Source organism: Engystomops pustulosus, chromosome 8 (assembly GCF_040894005.1).
Source record: "Engystomops pustulosus chromosome 8, aEngPut4.maternal, whole genome shotgun sequence".
NCBI lineage: Eukaryota > Metazoa > Chordata > Amphibia > Anura > Leptodactylidae > Engystomops > Engystomops pustulosus.
Window position 1 is genome coordinate 69,771,853 of NC_092418.1, and position 15,766 is coordinate 69,787,618.

Consider the following 15,766-nt stretch of genomic DNA (forward strand, 5'->3'; position numbering starts at 1 on the left):
TATTCAGCAGTGTGTATTAGTGTGATTCATTCAATCTGGCCAACACTCTTCACCTGTCCATACACATTGACCTCTGGTACTCGGTGCCCTATTTAAAACTTTTTTAAATTATCCTAATAAAGATCATTGTTTTAACTTTTTTTTCACTTGTGCACCCTCCAACAATTTACTGTGACTTTACCAAGTGTTACAAATACAAGAGAAGGATACCATATAAGAGTGCACCAAGGACATATCTAGCTCATGAAGATAAACAGATAGACAGCAAGTTCATATACAATGAACATTAACATAGGCAATTTTAACCACTTCGCGACGGCCCGCCGTGTATTCACGGCGGCGGTCGGGTCGCGCTGCATTGAGAGGGCTCACGGGCTGAGCCCTCTCCATAGCCAGTAAGTCTTTGCTGCATATTGCAGCAAAGGCTTACCGGTAACACCCGCGATCGGTGCTAGCATGGGCGCCGCCATCTTACCTGGGATCGCCGCTCCCCTTGACATCATCGGGGGGCGGCGATCCGTCTCCATGGTAGTCTCGGGTCTTCCGAAGACCCGAGGCTATTTCGTTTTAACCCCTTCATTACAATGTGCTGATAGCACATTGTAATGAATGAGGAGGAAAATCCCCATATACTGCCATACTGTAGTAAGGCAGTATATGATAGGATCGATCAGACAACCTAGGGTTAAAGTACCCTAGGGAGTCTGAAAAATAGTAAAAATAAAAAAAGTTTAAAAAAAAAAATTATAATAAAAAACCCTAAAATTTCAAATCACCCCCCTTTCCCTAGAACTGAAATAAATATAAATAAACAGTAAACACATTAGGTATCGACGCGTCCAAAAATGCCCGATCTATCAAAATTTGATAACTGTTTTTCAATGTGTTTAACCCTGTAACGGAAAATAGCGCCCAAAGTCGAAAACGGCACTTTTTTGCCATTTTGAAAAATATAAAAAAATCTATAAAAAGTGATCAATAGGTCATACAGTCCTAAAAATGATATCATTGAAAATATTATCAAATTTCGCAAAAAATAACACCACCCACAGCTCCGTACACCAAAGTATAAAAAAGTTATTAGCGCCACAAGTTGGCAAAATCAAAAAACTAATTTTTGTAGAGGAGGTTTTAATTTTTGTAAATGTATGAAAACATTATAAAACCTATACAAATTTGGTATCCCCTTAATCGTACCGACCCAAAGAATACATGTCATTTGGGGCGCTCAGTGAAAGACGTAATATCCAAGCCCACAAGAAAATGGCGCAAATGCGGTTTTTCACCATTTTCACTGCATTTGGAATTTTTTTCCCGCTTCCGAGTACATGGCATGGAATATTTAATACCATTACTATGAAGTGCAATTTGTTATGCAGAAAACAAGCCGTCACACAGCTCTTTACAAGTAAAAAGTAAAAAAGTTATACATTTTTGAAGGTGGGGAGTGAAAAATGGACATGACAAAACAGGAAAGGGCCCGGTCCTTAACCGGTTAATAGTACTGCAGAGCATCACTTACACTGATAAAGGGGTTTATTGAGCAATAATGCTTGGCTTGAACATATTTCAAGGGTACTACATAACACTTAAAGGGGTATTCCCATCTGGGCATTTACATTTAATTACATTTCATTTGCCATATGTAAACATTTCTTCAATTGGATGTTATTAAAAAAAATGTTCCTGTGTGAAGATAATTTCTCATAAATGTAGTTATTCTGTCCCTTAGAAACGAGATACTTTCCTCGGATACGACCACGTCATACTCTGGCAGCGGTGGCCAGACTTGCGCTATAGAGTCCTGCCAAACCACCAGGATTCAGCGATCATTACCACAGGACGGCTGTGCGACATGTAGTAACTCCCGGACATTTCATATACAATAACCTTTTGTTTCTTTGTGCACTCAATCTATCAGACGTGGCCGTATCCGAGGAAGCTAGCTCGTTTCTAAGGGACAACATGGTTACAGTTATGAGAAATTATCTTCACACAGGAACATTTTTTTTAATAACATCCAATTGAAGAAATGTTTATATATGGCAGATTAATGAAACTGAATGTAAATGCCCAGATGAGAATACCCCTTTAAGGCCTGGTGCTATCTGTTACATGGCTTGATGTCAGCATAGCTTTTACAACCGAGCCCAAAAAACAACAAATATCAGGTTTTGGAAGCTTTGCTTTTGTGATTTCTTTTTTACACTCCCCCAACTAAAGCATTAAAGTAGTTTGACAGTTTCTGCTCTATTCTCTATACTCTGCAGTGTGTAATGGAAAATATCACTGATTATTACTACTTTTTATTGGTAGTTTAATATTATAACAACCCTTCTTTTGTACAGAAAGAACACAGACCTTAATTAGACTTCACTTTACCCATCTCTCCTGTATAAATGGGTGCCTTGCAAATTACGGGAGTACAAATAACACTTATTATCATTAAGAGTAACTATGGTTGTTAAAATGTTCCATGTGCACCGTGAAATGGCTGATAGAAAAGCTAAGAGACAAAATGATTCTATAACCTGATAAAACAAAAGTCTTATTTCACCGCAAATAGAACATTATATTTTTCAGTACAAATTGTGCTATGTATCAAGAAAATTAAATTAGCCCAAATGGACTCAACTACTATAGTTGGAACAGAAAATGACCAAGCGATTTTCTGAATATAGTCCAAAAGACATGTGGCCAAAGAAAATGATTCCAAGTTACATTTCTAATCATAAATAATATAAAATCTAAAGTGTGGCTTGTCTGAGGAATTAGGTGAACTAGGTGCCATGGTGGGGTAAATCAGCAAATGGCAATACGTTAAATACAAGAATTAAATACAAAATTTGCAATGTGGTGATAATATTAAAAAAGGGTATTCCAAAATTAAACCTGGTAGTTATGCTATTCTGTAGTATTAACCCCTACGGGACTCTTTTGGCCTTTAGGACGCGGTCCCATTTTTCAAATCTGCCCTGTGTCACTATAAGTGGTTATAGCTTTGGAACGATATAAGATATCCAGGGGATTTTGAGATTGTTTTCTTGTGACACATTGTACTTCAAATAGTTTAAAAATTTGGATGACATCTTTTGTGTTTAGTTATGAAAAAAAACTAAATTTGGCAAATATTTGGAAAAATTCTAAGTTCTAAATTCTCTACTTTTGATGCAGATAGCCATGGCTCCCAAATAAATTCATAACTTACATTTCCCAAATGTCTGCTTTATGTTGGCATGGTTTTTTTAAGATTCCACATATTTTTCTAGAATGTTATGAGGCTCAGAATTTGGGTGCCATTTTTCAAATTTTTGGGAAAATCGCCAAAACTAATATTTAGATGGACCTGCTCAACTTTTAATTGACTGTGAGAGGCCTAAATACTAGCTAGAATTGTTAAGGACCCCGTTATGGAAACTACACCCCACAACATACGAAAAACACTTTTAAGAAGTTTGTTAACCCTTTAGGTGTTTTATAGGGGTTAAAACAAAATGGAGGTGTGGTCTGCAAATTGTAATATTTTTTGACAATACATTCATTTTGGGAGGAAAATTAAACATTTGTAATGGATTAAATGAAAAAAGCCTCCACAAAGTTTGATACCCAATTTCTCCCAAGAACACTGATACCCCGTATGTGGTGGCATCCTGCTCTGTGGGCGCCGGACATAGAAGGGAAGGAGGCACCATGCAGAGCATCTGCATTGTCCCATTGTACAGGCTTTAATTTTTTATTTTTTTTTATTGTTGACCTATAGGGGCTTATTTTTTTGCCACATGAGATGCACTTTTCTGGTACATAATTTTGGGGCATCTATAGCTAATTGGTGAGATTTTATTTAACTCTGTTGGTGGAGGAAATGAAAATCATCAGTTTTTAGGAACTTTTTTTGTGTTTTTTTTTTTGGCCGTTTACCATACCGTAAAAGTTGTATATTACTTTTATTCTATGGGTCTCCACAATTAGGAAAAGACCTACCGTATATACTCGTGTATAAGCCGAGTTTTTCAGCACAAAAAATGTGCTGAAAAATATCCCCTCGGCTTATTCACGAGTCAATACTACCAAAAATTAATTAAAAATGGACTAAAAAAATAATAAACTTATATACTCACCCAGATGCGCAGCGCTGCTCCCCCGATGTCATCGCGGCTCCTCTTCTGGCTTCCCGGCTGCTGTTCTTGCTTCAGCTTGCTGGGCGCCGCCATGTTCTTCCCGCGGGCGGCGCCTAGTATGACGTCAGCCCTGGCGCGTCATACTAGGCGTCGCCCGGTAAAGAACGATGGCGAGAAGGATTGTTCTTTTTAGTGGTCTTATTTTAGAGTGCATAACTCTTGTAAATCACTTTTTAGAGCATTTTTTAAAGGGTATTAATAAAAAATCATATTTTTTTTTTGGAGCGTTTTGGAGATTGTTTTTTACAGGGTTCATTTTGCAGGTCCAATAACAATTCTGTATTATTATGCAGATTGTCAAAGATGTAGCAATACCAAATATGTGGGGGTTTTGTGTATTTTATTAAAAACTAATTTGGGGATCATTTTGTTCATTTTAGCATTACCATCTTTTCATATGCATAACTTTTTTATTTTTCGGCTGACAAATCTGGTTAAGCACTTTTTAGATCATTTTTTTAAAGGGTATTAATTAAAAATCATATTTTTTTTAGAGAGTTTGTTGCGTTTTTTCCCCCTGCGTTTACCGTGCAGGTCCAGTAATGATTCTGTTTTATTATACAGATTGTTACAGACACGGCAATACCAAATATGTGGCGTTTTTTTGTGTGTTTGTGTTTTAATACTTTATTAAGTGTTTTTATGGGAAAGTGACATTTTATATTTATTAAGTGTTTTTATGGGAAAGTGACATTTTATATTTTTATGTGTTTATTTTTTATTTATTCTAATGTGTTAACTTTAGTGGTTTTAATTTTTTTTTTACTTATACATACTTGAACCAGCGATGCTCTGATCGCTGGTTCAAGTTCAATACACTGCTCTACAATACTTTTAGAGCAGTGTAAACTGTCTGAGCATGCAGAGCATGTGCAGACAGTTTACAGTCAGACCCGGAAGGGATCTGACTGCCAGGGACATTGGGCAGCCCCAGAGCACTCGGCAGACTTCAGGGCTGCCCAGAAGTGGATCGGATCCCTGGTAAGCGCCACGGGGGATCCGATCCATAGCAGGAACACCCTTACACGCCGCGGTCATGCTTGACAGCGGCGTGTAAGGGGTTAACCCCCGGATTCGGAGTCGGCTGTTATGGCGGGTGTTACAGAGCGGTGTCAGCTGTGATAGACAGCTGACAGCCCCTGCTTCTGGTGCCGGCTCCGTTCGTGAGCCAGTCCCAGAAGCTGGACGTTATACTACGTCCCCGTGCGCTTAGCCTGGACTCAGAATTCATTACCACTTAATGGCTATTGGCCATGCAGTATCTTCCGACCATTTTATATGCAAAAACAATTTGTTTCTTTGTGCAATTATTCCAGCAGTGGTGGTCCTACAACAATCTCATTTCAAAGGGACAACATGGCTACATTTATAGGAAATTATCTTTACACATGTACATTTAATACCGTATTTTTCGGCCTATAAGGCGCACCAAAAATGCTTTCATTTTCACAGAAAACAAAGGTGCCCCTTATAGGCCAGTGCACCTTATATATGAATTTATACAGAAATGTACTACAGACAAGATGTACTGTACATTTACCATTATTTAATAGCTCCATTCCCAGAAATATCCTGCACCTTCTCAAACAGTACACAGGGTCCCTAGCTCCTGAAGTGCCCTGGCACCACAACTAACATTGTGCCCATCCTAGCACGGAGAGACCGGAGCTGCCATAGTGCCGACCACGAGGCAATCATCATCATCAGTAAGAAATCCCCCATACCTGACAGCCCTGTAACAGGGGAAAGAGAAGGAGCCACAGGGAACCCCACAGGAATAACACCCTGGCTGAGGAGGGAAGGAGAAGGGGCAGAGAAAGACCGCTTAACCCCTGCTGCATCACCCTGCATTAACCCCCAGCAGCCCATACCTCTGAGATCGGAGCTCTCTGACACGCTGAAGACAAGTTTTCCGGGAAGTGTAGCTGGCTTGAACTGTGCACAGGTCTGCCACCTGCTGGTCATTTTTAGGTACTGCATTTGATCCTGCGCCTTATACTCCAGTGCGCCTTATATATGAACCTAGATGTCTTAGCAGGCATTTATTAGAGGTGCGCCTTATACTCCGGTGCGCCTTATAGGCCGAAAAATACGGTAATATCCAATTGAAGAAATGTATCTATAAGTCAGGTTAATTGAATTTAATGTGGATACCCAGATGAGAGTAGTTACCTGGTAAAACTGCAGAAGAAAAAGACTTGGGGGTATTGGTGGATGGTGAAGCTAATTTAATGACCGGTGCCAGGCAGCACTTTATAAAAGATTGTGAGCCCCATTGGGGACAGGGACCGATTTATGCAATGCTGCATAATCTGTGCGTGCTATATAAATAAAGAATTATTATTATTAACTTATCTATCCCCAGGTACTTTATGTTATTATGTTCCAAAACTGAAACTGAAAAATGGAAAGCTCTGAATGAGATGTAAACTCAGCTTTAGGCCTCATGCAGATAAACATGTGTGCTAAACAGGACCCAAATAGGCATTGTTTACAACTTGCTTCGTCCAGTGGACATCAGAGTGGTAAAGACAAGATCACCGTCCAATGTCTATAGGAAGTCATTGGGCAGGAAGTGGACCTACCTAGGCACGGACAGTTATGGTGCAAACAACAACCTTACAGCACCGTACCTAACCACACCATGTCCGTGCGCAATATAAGTCTACGAAGGCTGTGAGCTAACCTCTGCTGTGTTGACAGCTTACGGACAGGAAGAAATGTTGTATAAATAAAACTTTTGAGTTCTCATATGTGCCCTATATGGTACAGAAATTGTGTTAGTGTAATTGTTCTATATCAAACAGTTTCAGCGATGATGTAAAAACACAAGCCCCCCCACCACTACAAAAAATCTAAAACAAAGTTGTAAGTGTCCAGTAATGGTGGCATAATATTTCTCTTAGAAGATAGAAAAACGGAAAGAAAAGAAAAAAAATGTCCTGCCTGTGTCTTTAAGGGGTAAAATCTAGTAAAACATATGTATTAACATTTATTTTCTTTAAAGTAATTTTTCAACATTTCTTTAAAGGACATCTTTCACTAGGATGAAGGATTGCAAACCAAGCACACTGCTATACTGCTGTGTGCCCCCTCTGGCAAGATCTGCTCTTCTTTAAGCTTCATATGCCTGTTTTTTGAAAAAAAAAAGAAAAAACAACGGCATATGAAGCTTAAAGAAGAGCGGATCCTGCCAGAGGGGACACACCTGCATCAAAGTGTACTTGGTTTACAATCCTTGATCCTGGTGGCAGATGTTGTTTATTTTTTTTTTTTTTCATGCCCAGTTCACAACTTAAATTTAATAATGAGGAGAGTTGCCCAAGTGACAACATAATCTGCTGTGAAATAAACTAATTTACACTCATAAAACAAGCATGCCACTAACAAAGAAAGAAGCAATTACCAAGATCCATGCTTTTTGATGTCTTCAGATTATTGGAATCGGGCTGCTTGGAACTTTCTGTCCCTGTGCTGTAAAAAAATAAAAAGATAAATAAGATAAAAAACATCTTTAGTTAGTTGAAAACATCTCCTTTACACATTCTGTTCTGTTAGCTTTATCCTACTTTACACATGTAGAGGGAGATTTATTAATCTGTCCACAGCAGAATTTTGTTGTATTTTGCACCACATTTATAAATGGTTTTAGGCATTTTTCTGTCTCTCCTACGACCAGCTTGTAGAACGCGGCATATGAAAGGGGGCGTGGTCTAACGCCAAAAGGGTCCTTGTGCCAGAAATACTGCTGACCGGACAGAAATGTGTCCTAATTTTCTGACATAAGGTAAGCCACCAAATAAGAGGGGCAGAGTACAACTAGACAGTCTTATACTAGGACAGATTTATAACCCAACACCAGACACTTATATAAATATCGTGGAGAATAAGATTGTCTAACATTAGGACACTTTTTATAAATCTGCCCCATACTGTGTATGCAAAGAGAAAAGTTATACCCTGGCACTGCCCCTCCAAGGGTTAACCCTTGTTATACTGGTCTTATAGGAAAATGCTGCTTCGTCTACGGTCCTATTATTGTAACTTGTATTTACTCATACTCTTTATCATTCAGTGTGCCTTTACTATTAGTTAGACTTCTAGGGTTACAAATGAAGCTGTTAAATATAATTGTATTTATACAGAACTCACAGAGATAGAGAAAAGATGACACTCACACATCTGTATGTCTTGAAACAATTTTAACAAAATTGCTATAGCATGACAGGCATTTCTTCAGTCATGTCACTAAGTAAGGAATATCAATTAAGCACATATGAGGATGTCAAAACGAAAATGAACTAGTGTAATATATCTCAGGAAAGATGTAGGCAGTAATGGAAATTTATTCTACAAAGAACTGGGTTATAGAATCTTCTTATTCCACTCATTGTGTTGGCTATTTTGTTACCGCTTGAATCTTCTCTCATAAAACTTATATATCAATCTACCTCACCATGCTATCAACAGAGGGGCAGGATAATTTAAGGGGTGGTCTTAGGAGCAGGTTTTTGTGTCGTGCAGAATAAGTGTGTCATGTGCCCCTACTTAATATGCTGTAATGGTACAAAACAGGCAAATTGTATTTCAGCAAACTATCTAAATTATTGCCACAACCATAGCATAATTTTATAAAGTCTTTTTAAGTCCATATTGATTAACTTGGATAGTTACTCGCTGATCCAGGCACTGTGACTGTGGTAATCTTTTCATATTTGTTACACATGGCCTCAAATCAACTTTTAAAATGATGCTAATGAGCCTTTAACTTCACAGGCTGTTACACTGCTTCACCCTATACTTACAGGCAGTCCCCGGGTTACATACAAGATAGGGTCTGTAGGTTTGTTCTTAAGTTGAGTTTGTATGTAAGTCGGAACTGTATATTTTATCATTGTAATCCCAGCCAGAACTTTTTTGGTCTCTGAGACAATTGGATTTTAAAAATGTTGGGTTGTCATAAGAATCAATATTAACACTAAAGCTTCATTACAGACACCTGTGATAACTGTTACAGCTGATTATTGTAGCCTAGGACTAAAGTACAAGAAATTACCAATATCCAGAGGTCCGTTTGTAACTATGGGTCGTATGTAAGTCGAGTGTTCTTAAGTAGGGGACCTCCTGTATTCCCTGAGTACTTATCTTCTTTCTCTGCCTGCTGTAATCTCACAAAGTGGGAAGGGGGATGTGCTCCTGCACAGTTTAATAGCCTGTGAAACTACAGCTCTCGAGTGGCTCTCGTACCACCCCTAAAGATCTTCTGGCTCATTATCATAATTTTAAAAATTGATTTTAGAAGGAAAGATGCCATAGATAAATATAAGAGGATGACCACAGTCACAGTGCCTGGATCTATCGCTCATGTGCAATAGCTAAACCATATTATATATAAGTGTGTATGTATATATATTAAACAAACATACCTAAAGTTAGAGTACTCAATCATAATATGTTCCTTTGGTTGAATTGGTAATGTAGACGGATTGTCTTTTTCCAAAGATCGATCAGCAGAACCTGCAAACATTAAAATTATTGATTTTAAAAAAATTGATGCCTAATATTAGGCCACAACATTTAGACTGTAAACCAAATACAACAAAAGTGGAGTTTATAAAATTAAAACTTATTTTGTGGTTTACTAGAAAATAATTCAAATGCATTCAGTAGAACCCATTTCAGGAGAAAGATGAGATTCATTTTTGTGTTCCAGTAAATAATATGACAATGTTGAATGCTTCTGTGCTGTAAATCTTATACTCTGGGTTGCATATAGCAGATTTGATTTCCGGGTACTGTATGAACATTTGCCTCAACCTTTACAAGTTTTACATTGTTTGAACGTACTATTGTGACATGTTTCTGTTAATCTTGACTGCATATTGTCTACTTTTCCCCTTTATCAGCATCTCAGAAAGCAAACATGGCACAGATGGGTTTTACCTTTATATTGTTTGATCATATGGCAAATTGTTCCTTTAAGAACACCCATAGGATATGTGAAAAATGGTCAATTGAAATGCAGTGTTCCTAAAGCATGTAATTCTTCTGTAAGAAACAACAAACTGAATTTAAAATGCTTTCAGAGGCGGAATGTTCTGTTTGATTTATCCGGAGCGCACCGCAATGCGTGTAAATTGAACACAATTTAAAATCAGTAGGCTTGTCACTACAAGAAACTCAGGAAAGATGATATGCTGGAAAGTGAGAAGATATACGCTGATAAAACATACACCAAGACAAATTGATAAATGCAGATTCCAAAGGTACAAAAGCAAAACTAACTTTTAGTCTAGTCCACAACTTAACAGAGATTACAGGTAAAAGCGTTACAGGTATGGTAGGTTCGACATTTTTCTTGACTTCACAATAAAAACAACCATTTTCGATAGATATTTATGAATAATGGAATATTTTAGGGAATGACAGCGTCCAGTTCTAGTAAAAGACGTGTAGAGAGTACACAAAAAGGACAAGCAAAGTAAATAAGTTTACACAATTTCAGAAGATTCACATAGGTTTGAACTCTTCTCAAAATGGAATATTTTGCCTATTCATTAAAGGACACCTATCAGATCTTCTGATGATAGACTTTATCAAAGAAATGCTCATGAGCCTGATCCACTGCGGCCTATGTCACCGGAGCGTCTCTTGGCTCCTCTGTGTTCTAATCAATTCACACCCACTAAATATAATTCACCCCTCTCGGCCCCGCCCTGTGATCACAGACAGCCAGTGACGTCACCCGCCTGTCTGCAAGTCTTGCACACTAATGGATACCAATGGGGCAGCACAGTGAAGGTGTTCTCCCGCATGCACAAAACTTGCTACAACAGGTAACAAAGTGCGGTAAGGGCAGTCTACTATCTAGATCTGATGGTAGATGTCCTTTATTGTTATTACAGGAAACCTACCAGAAAAATCCACCATGATAAATGGGGAACATCTGCACATAGATTCAGGAATTTTACTCGTGGGAATTTTCTTATATTTGTCATCCAGTGGGAGGGGAAACACGATCATGGGGCGCCGAGGGGTTCCATGGCAGAAGGAGGTCACATGAAGACCTCCGTGTCTGCCAAGACTGGAAATCATAGGCATACTGTCAGAAAAATACTGACACATACAATACAATGCAATACAGAAGTACTACAATATATTGTATGAGGAATCAAGCTGTTCACAGTGCAAGTCCCCTAGTGTGACAGTAAAATAAAAGTTCAGTTTAAAAAAATGCCCACAAAAATCACCCATTTCACAATATATAATTATATTTTGTGGTAAAAATTAAAATGACCCGGCACACACACACACACAATTGATATGGCATGCCCATAGGCACCTTGGCCAAGCAGATATTACTAATTATTATTACTATTAACATACCCAAATTTTAATGAAATAATTAAAAATAGCTATTTTAGCTACCTTCCAAAAATATGCAACAGAAAGCGATCAAAAAGTCAGATGTACTCTATAATAGTACCAATCAAACCAATAACTTTTTTTTTCCGCAATAAACAAGTGCTGATAATCCTCTTTGATCCAGGAATAAAAACAAAATAGCTCGAATATGTCGACACATTGGTAAATGTGGATTTCTTTAAAAAAAAAGTTTTTACTTGCTAAAGTAATAAAACATGAAAACCTGTACATGTTTGGTGTCTCATTTATCATACTAACCTACAGAATAGTTTTATCATCACTATTATACTCAACGGGGAATTATGTAAAAGTTTAAATGAAAAAACAAGTGGAAAAACTGCTGTTTTAGTCTGTTTTGCTGCTGGAAAGTGTTATTCAATTTATTAAATCATTATGCTATTTTCCCATAAAAATCAACCCACTGAAAAATACAAACCTTACCACAAAAAACAAGCCTTTATATGCCCCTGTTGTTCAAAAAAATATGTCTTTTTGAATTTGAGCAGGGAAAAAAAAAGGGCTGGGTCCTGAAGATCATTTTAGGTCATGTCCTGAAGGTGTTAAATCATGGCATGTATTTTTTTATACCTACATCATGTAACAAATAACATTTGACATGAGGAAAAGCATAAAGCTTCCTTAGACTCTATCAAAACCATGGCATTACAAGTATCAGTAGTTACTTAACATTTGCACAAAAAAATCTGTGTGGAAATAAAACATATACCACTTCCCACTGTACTTAAATGGAAATATCAACAAAAACAAGTCACATGTCTAGTAAACTTTAAAAAAATAAATTAAAAAAGTCCATTACTGGCTTCTGAAAAGGAAGCAAAACACAAGTATCACATTAAGGATGTTTAGTTAAACACAAAATTGGGACATAAAAAAAAAAATCATTCTTCCAAATCGTACAAATACTGACAGTGTAGCCCTGAGACACTCAACAAAGGATTCCATTACATTAACCTAGACATTACAAAAGAGGCAGCCTCACTGACATGGAGTCATACCAGCACTTAGGATACTGTGCCTGAACTACTTCAATAAAACATCAAGGAAGAAGGAACTTTTTTTTTTTAAATGCACTTTCCCTGAAAAAGGGAGTGATAACTTCCACTATCTTTGTTGAACATCGTCACAGTAAGTGCTTCTGCTCTAAAAGCTGCCCCGGTGGTAAGGTATAGAAAATCCAACAATGAAAAACGTTGGCAGAATAGAAAATACACAGAAAATGTCAACGGTGTTTGATCCAGAGAATAAAACAAAGCTCCCATCTAGGGTTTTTCATCAAATAAGTCATCCACAGAAATTTTAATTTAATGACTACTTGTCACAGACCTCTTATGGGCCTGTACGTGTCGTAGTTAGTTTCTAGTCAAAGTATAGCCATTGAGACATGTATTAATGGCAAACTAGCATCCGGCCGTGTGATGTTACTGAGCAAAAACCCTGAAAGAGCTGCCTGCATATAGTCTCCCACCTACTGGTAGCGGTTCACTGGTTACAGCCGAAATATCGTATCTATAACATAAGGCTAGTGCTTGGTTACCTTCTCACGTTTCTCCTCCCTTGTTGAAAAGAAGATTGGTATGTTACTATAACATTCTGGGATTTCTTAGTTTCACCTCAGTAAAAACATGTAGTCCCTTTTAAATAATGCAAGAAAATAGTGGACTTCATAGAACCTAAGAGCAACAATCTACCGGTCTTTACCCAAAGTCTCCTTTCTATGTTGTGTTGAAAATGGATATTTAAATGCCTTCTGTGTTACATAAATCACATGTTTATTCAAGCCCAAAAAATGCAAATCACTAAGTGAAATCCCAGATCAGAGATTACTATAAATGTAACAACAACACAAGGGCAAGATATCTTTGAACTTGTCATATGGCTTCTTGTTCGAAGCATCTACACAGCAAATTACGCTCATGAGGTTTACCTTAGGCAAGTTTGAAATAAATGTTACACGAGCCAGATAATTGCTCTGCGGTTCTCTAACCAGTCATGATGCAAGGATCCATATGTCCCGGCTTGTAAAGAGTTACCAATGAGGCAGTGTTTGCATTTAATCACAGGATACAGTTTTCCAGATTATGAAGGCATGTGCTTTCAGTATGACCTTTAGCAATACATGGGGCTAGCTTTTTGATGGCAGATGGTCAAAAATAGATGCAAACAATGATATTTCATAGTGTTGTTTATGGAGGATTGCCCATACACATACATGTCAGCACATAAACAGTTTATAAGTTATTGGAAAAGTAAGAAGAAGTTAACAGTAACTTTCAAGGGTCGACCTAGTTGAACAGAAATGTCACCAAGATACATAACTGCAGGACGGCTGAATACCATATGTTACATTTACAATTATCATTCTGCACAAAGGAGAAAAAAATAGGTCTTATGTTGCAGCAAAACATATATTATTATTCCCAACAGCTAAATTATGGGAAAGGTATTTCATATTCATAAATGAGATGGCGGTGTAGGTTATATACTAAAGTGATAACCTCTGCACAGTGGATATAAGTTTCTATTAACTATTGGCAGTAAATTGACAGCAGATGGTATGAACCAACTCAGGTAGCAGTTTTATTGGTACACAAAGTGAAAGTTATTCAACGAGACATGGAGGCGAAAGTGAATTGTTATTACTGATAAAATGTGTGAACAATCATAGAACTCTTTTGGGTATACAGGCAGTCCCCGGGTTACATACAAGATAGGGTCTATAGGTTTGTTCTTAAGTTGAATTTGTATGTAAGTCAGAACTGTATATTTTATCATTGTAATCACAGCCAGAACTTTTTTGGTCTGATTTTAAAAATGTTGGGTTGTCATAAGAATCAGGATTAATAATAAATCTTAATTACAGACACCTGTGATAACTGTTATAACTGTTTATTGTAGCCTAGGACTAAAGTACAATAAATTACAAATATTCAGAGGTCCGTTTGTAACTAGGGGTCGTATGTAAGTCGAGTGTTCTTAAGTAGGGGACCGCCTGTATTCACTTAGTGATTTTGAGGAAGAACTTTTGAGAATAAAAATAAACTCCAAGTGTATTTGATTGTTCATACTTTTATCATTACCATTTTTCAAATAGATCCTTTTATGTTCTGCTACTTTATTTTTTTCTGGTTGGGGGGGGATTAACCATTAGCGCTTCCATGCCCCAAAACATATAACTTCCTTTAACCCCCTTATCACCGACACTTGTTTTCAGCTCAATGACCAGACTGGATTTTTCAAATCTGACATGTCTCACGATAATTGGTTATAACTTCGGAACGCTTTAACATATCCAGGTGATTTTGAGATCGTTTTCTCGAGACACATTGTACTTTATCATAATGGTAAAATTTAAGTGATATGTTTTGCGGTTCATTCTGGAAAAAAATTAAAATTTGACAGAATTTTGGAAAAAAATCTTCATTTTTCAAAGTTTGAAATGTTCCGCACTCCAGACAGGAAGTAAAACTACCCCAAAAGCTAGATAACTAACATTCCCGGAATGTTTGCTTTATGTTAGAATGATATTTTATCTATCCTCTCCTTTTGTTATGAGGCTTAGAACTTTAGGTGCGATTTTTCACATTTTCATGAAAATCTCCAAAACTCACATTTTGAGGGACAACAAAGCTTTGAAGTGACTTTGAAAGGCCTAAATAATAGTAAAACCCCATAAATTACCCCACTATATAAACTTAAAACATAAAAATATGTGGTGATAATCGGCCGGCATAGGATCAAAGTAGCGCCATTCAGAGCAGACTTGTATTGTCACATTGTAAAGGATATACATTTTTTTTTTGGTAATGTGAACATATGATTCTTATTATTTGCAAGGTGAGATACAATGTATAGATAATTAATTTGGGGGTTCTATAGCTTATTCATGAGATTTTATTAACTATTTCAAAGGGGAAATAACCAAAACTAAGACACAACATATGACATATGAATAACTATGTAGTAAAAAAAAACAAAACAAAAATACAACCAAATATGAGAAAATAAGGAAAAAAACCTCTCTCCTTTTCACATAAAACATATAGGGGCTCATTCACTAAGGGTTTGCGGACCACACAAACGTTGGTTATTCCGACGATTTCCAATTTGCGCCACATTTAAAAGGGTATTGTGTAGCACGCGAT

General features: G+C 37.2%; 1 protein-coding gene across 7 annotated transcripts in view; it reads right to left on the reverse strand.

Moving 5' to 3' along the window:
• Nucleotides 1-15,766, reverse strand: part of PARD3B (par-3 family cell polarity regulator beta) — an 862,331-nt gene that overhangs the window by 487,002 nt on the left and 359,563 nt on the right. For all 7 annotated transcript variants that reach the window (XM_072121091.1, XM_072121090.1, XM_072121094.1 and 4 more), the window contains 2 exons: nucleotides 9,605-9,695; nucleotides 7,585-7,652 (listed from right to left, as the gene is read on the reverse strand). In XM_072121091.1, coding sequence (XP_071977192.1) covers nucleotides 7,585-7,652; nucleotides 9,605-9,695 — 159 coding nt within the window. The remainder of the gene's footprint in view (nucleotides 1-7,584; nucleotides 7,653-9,604; nucleotides 9,696-15,766) is intronic.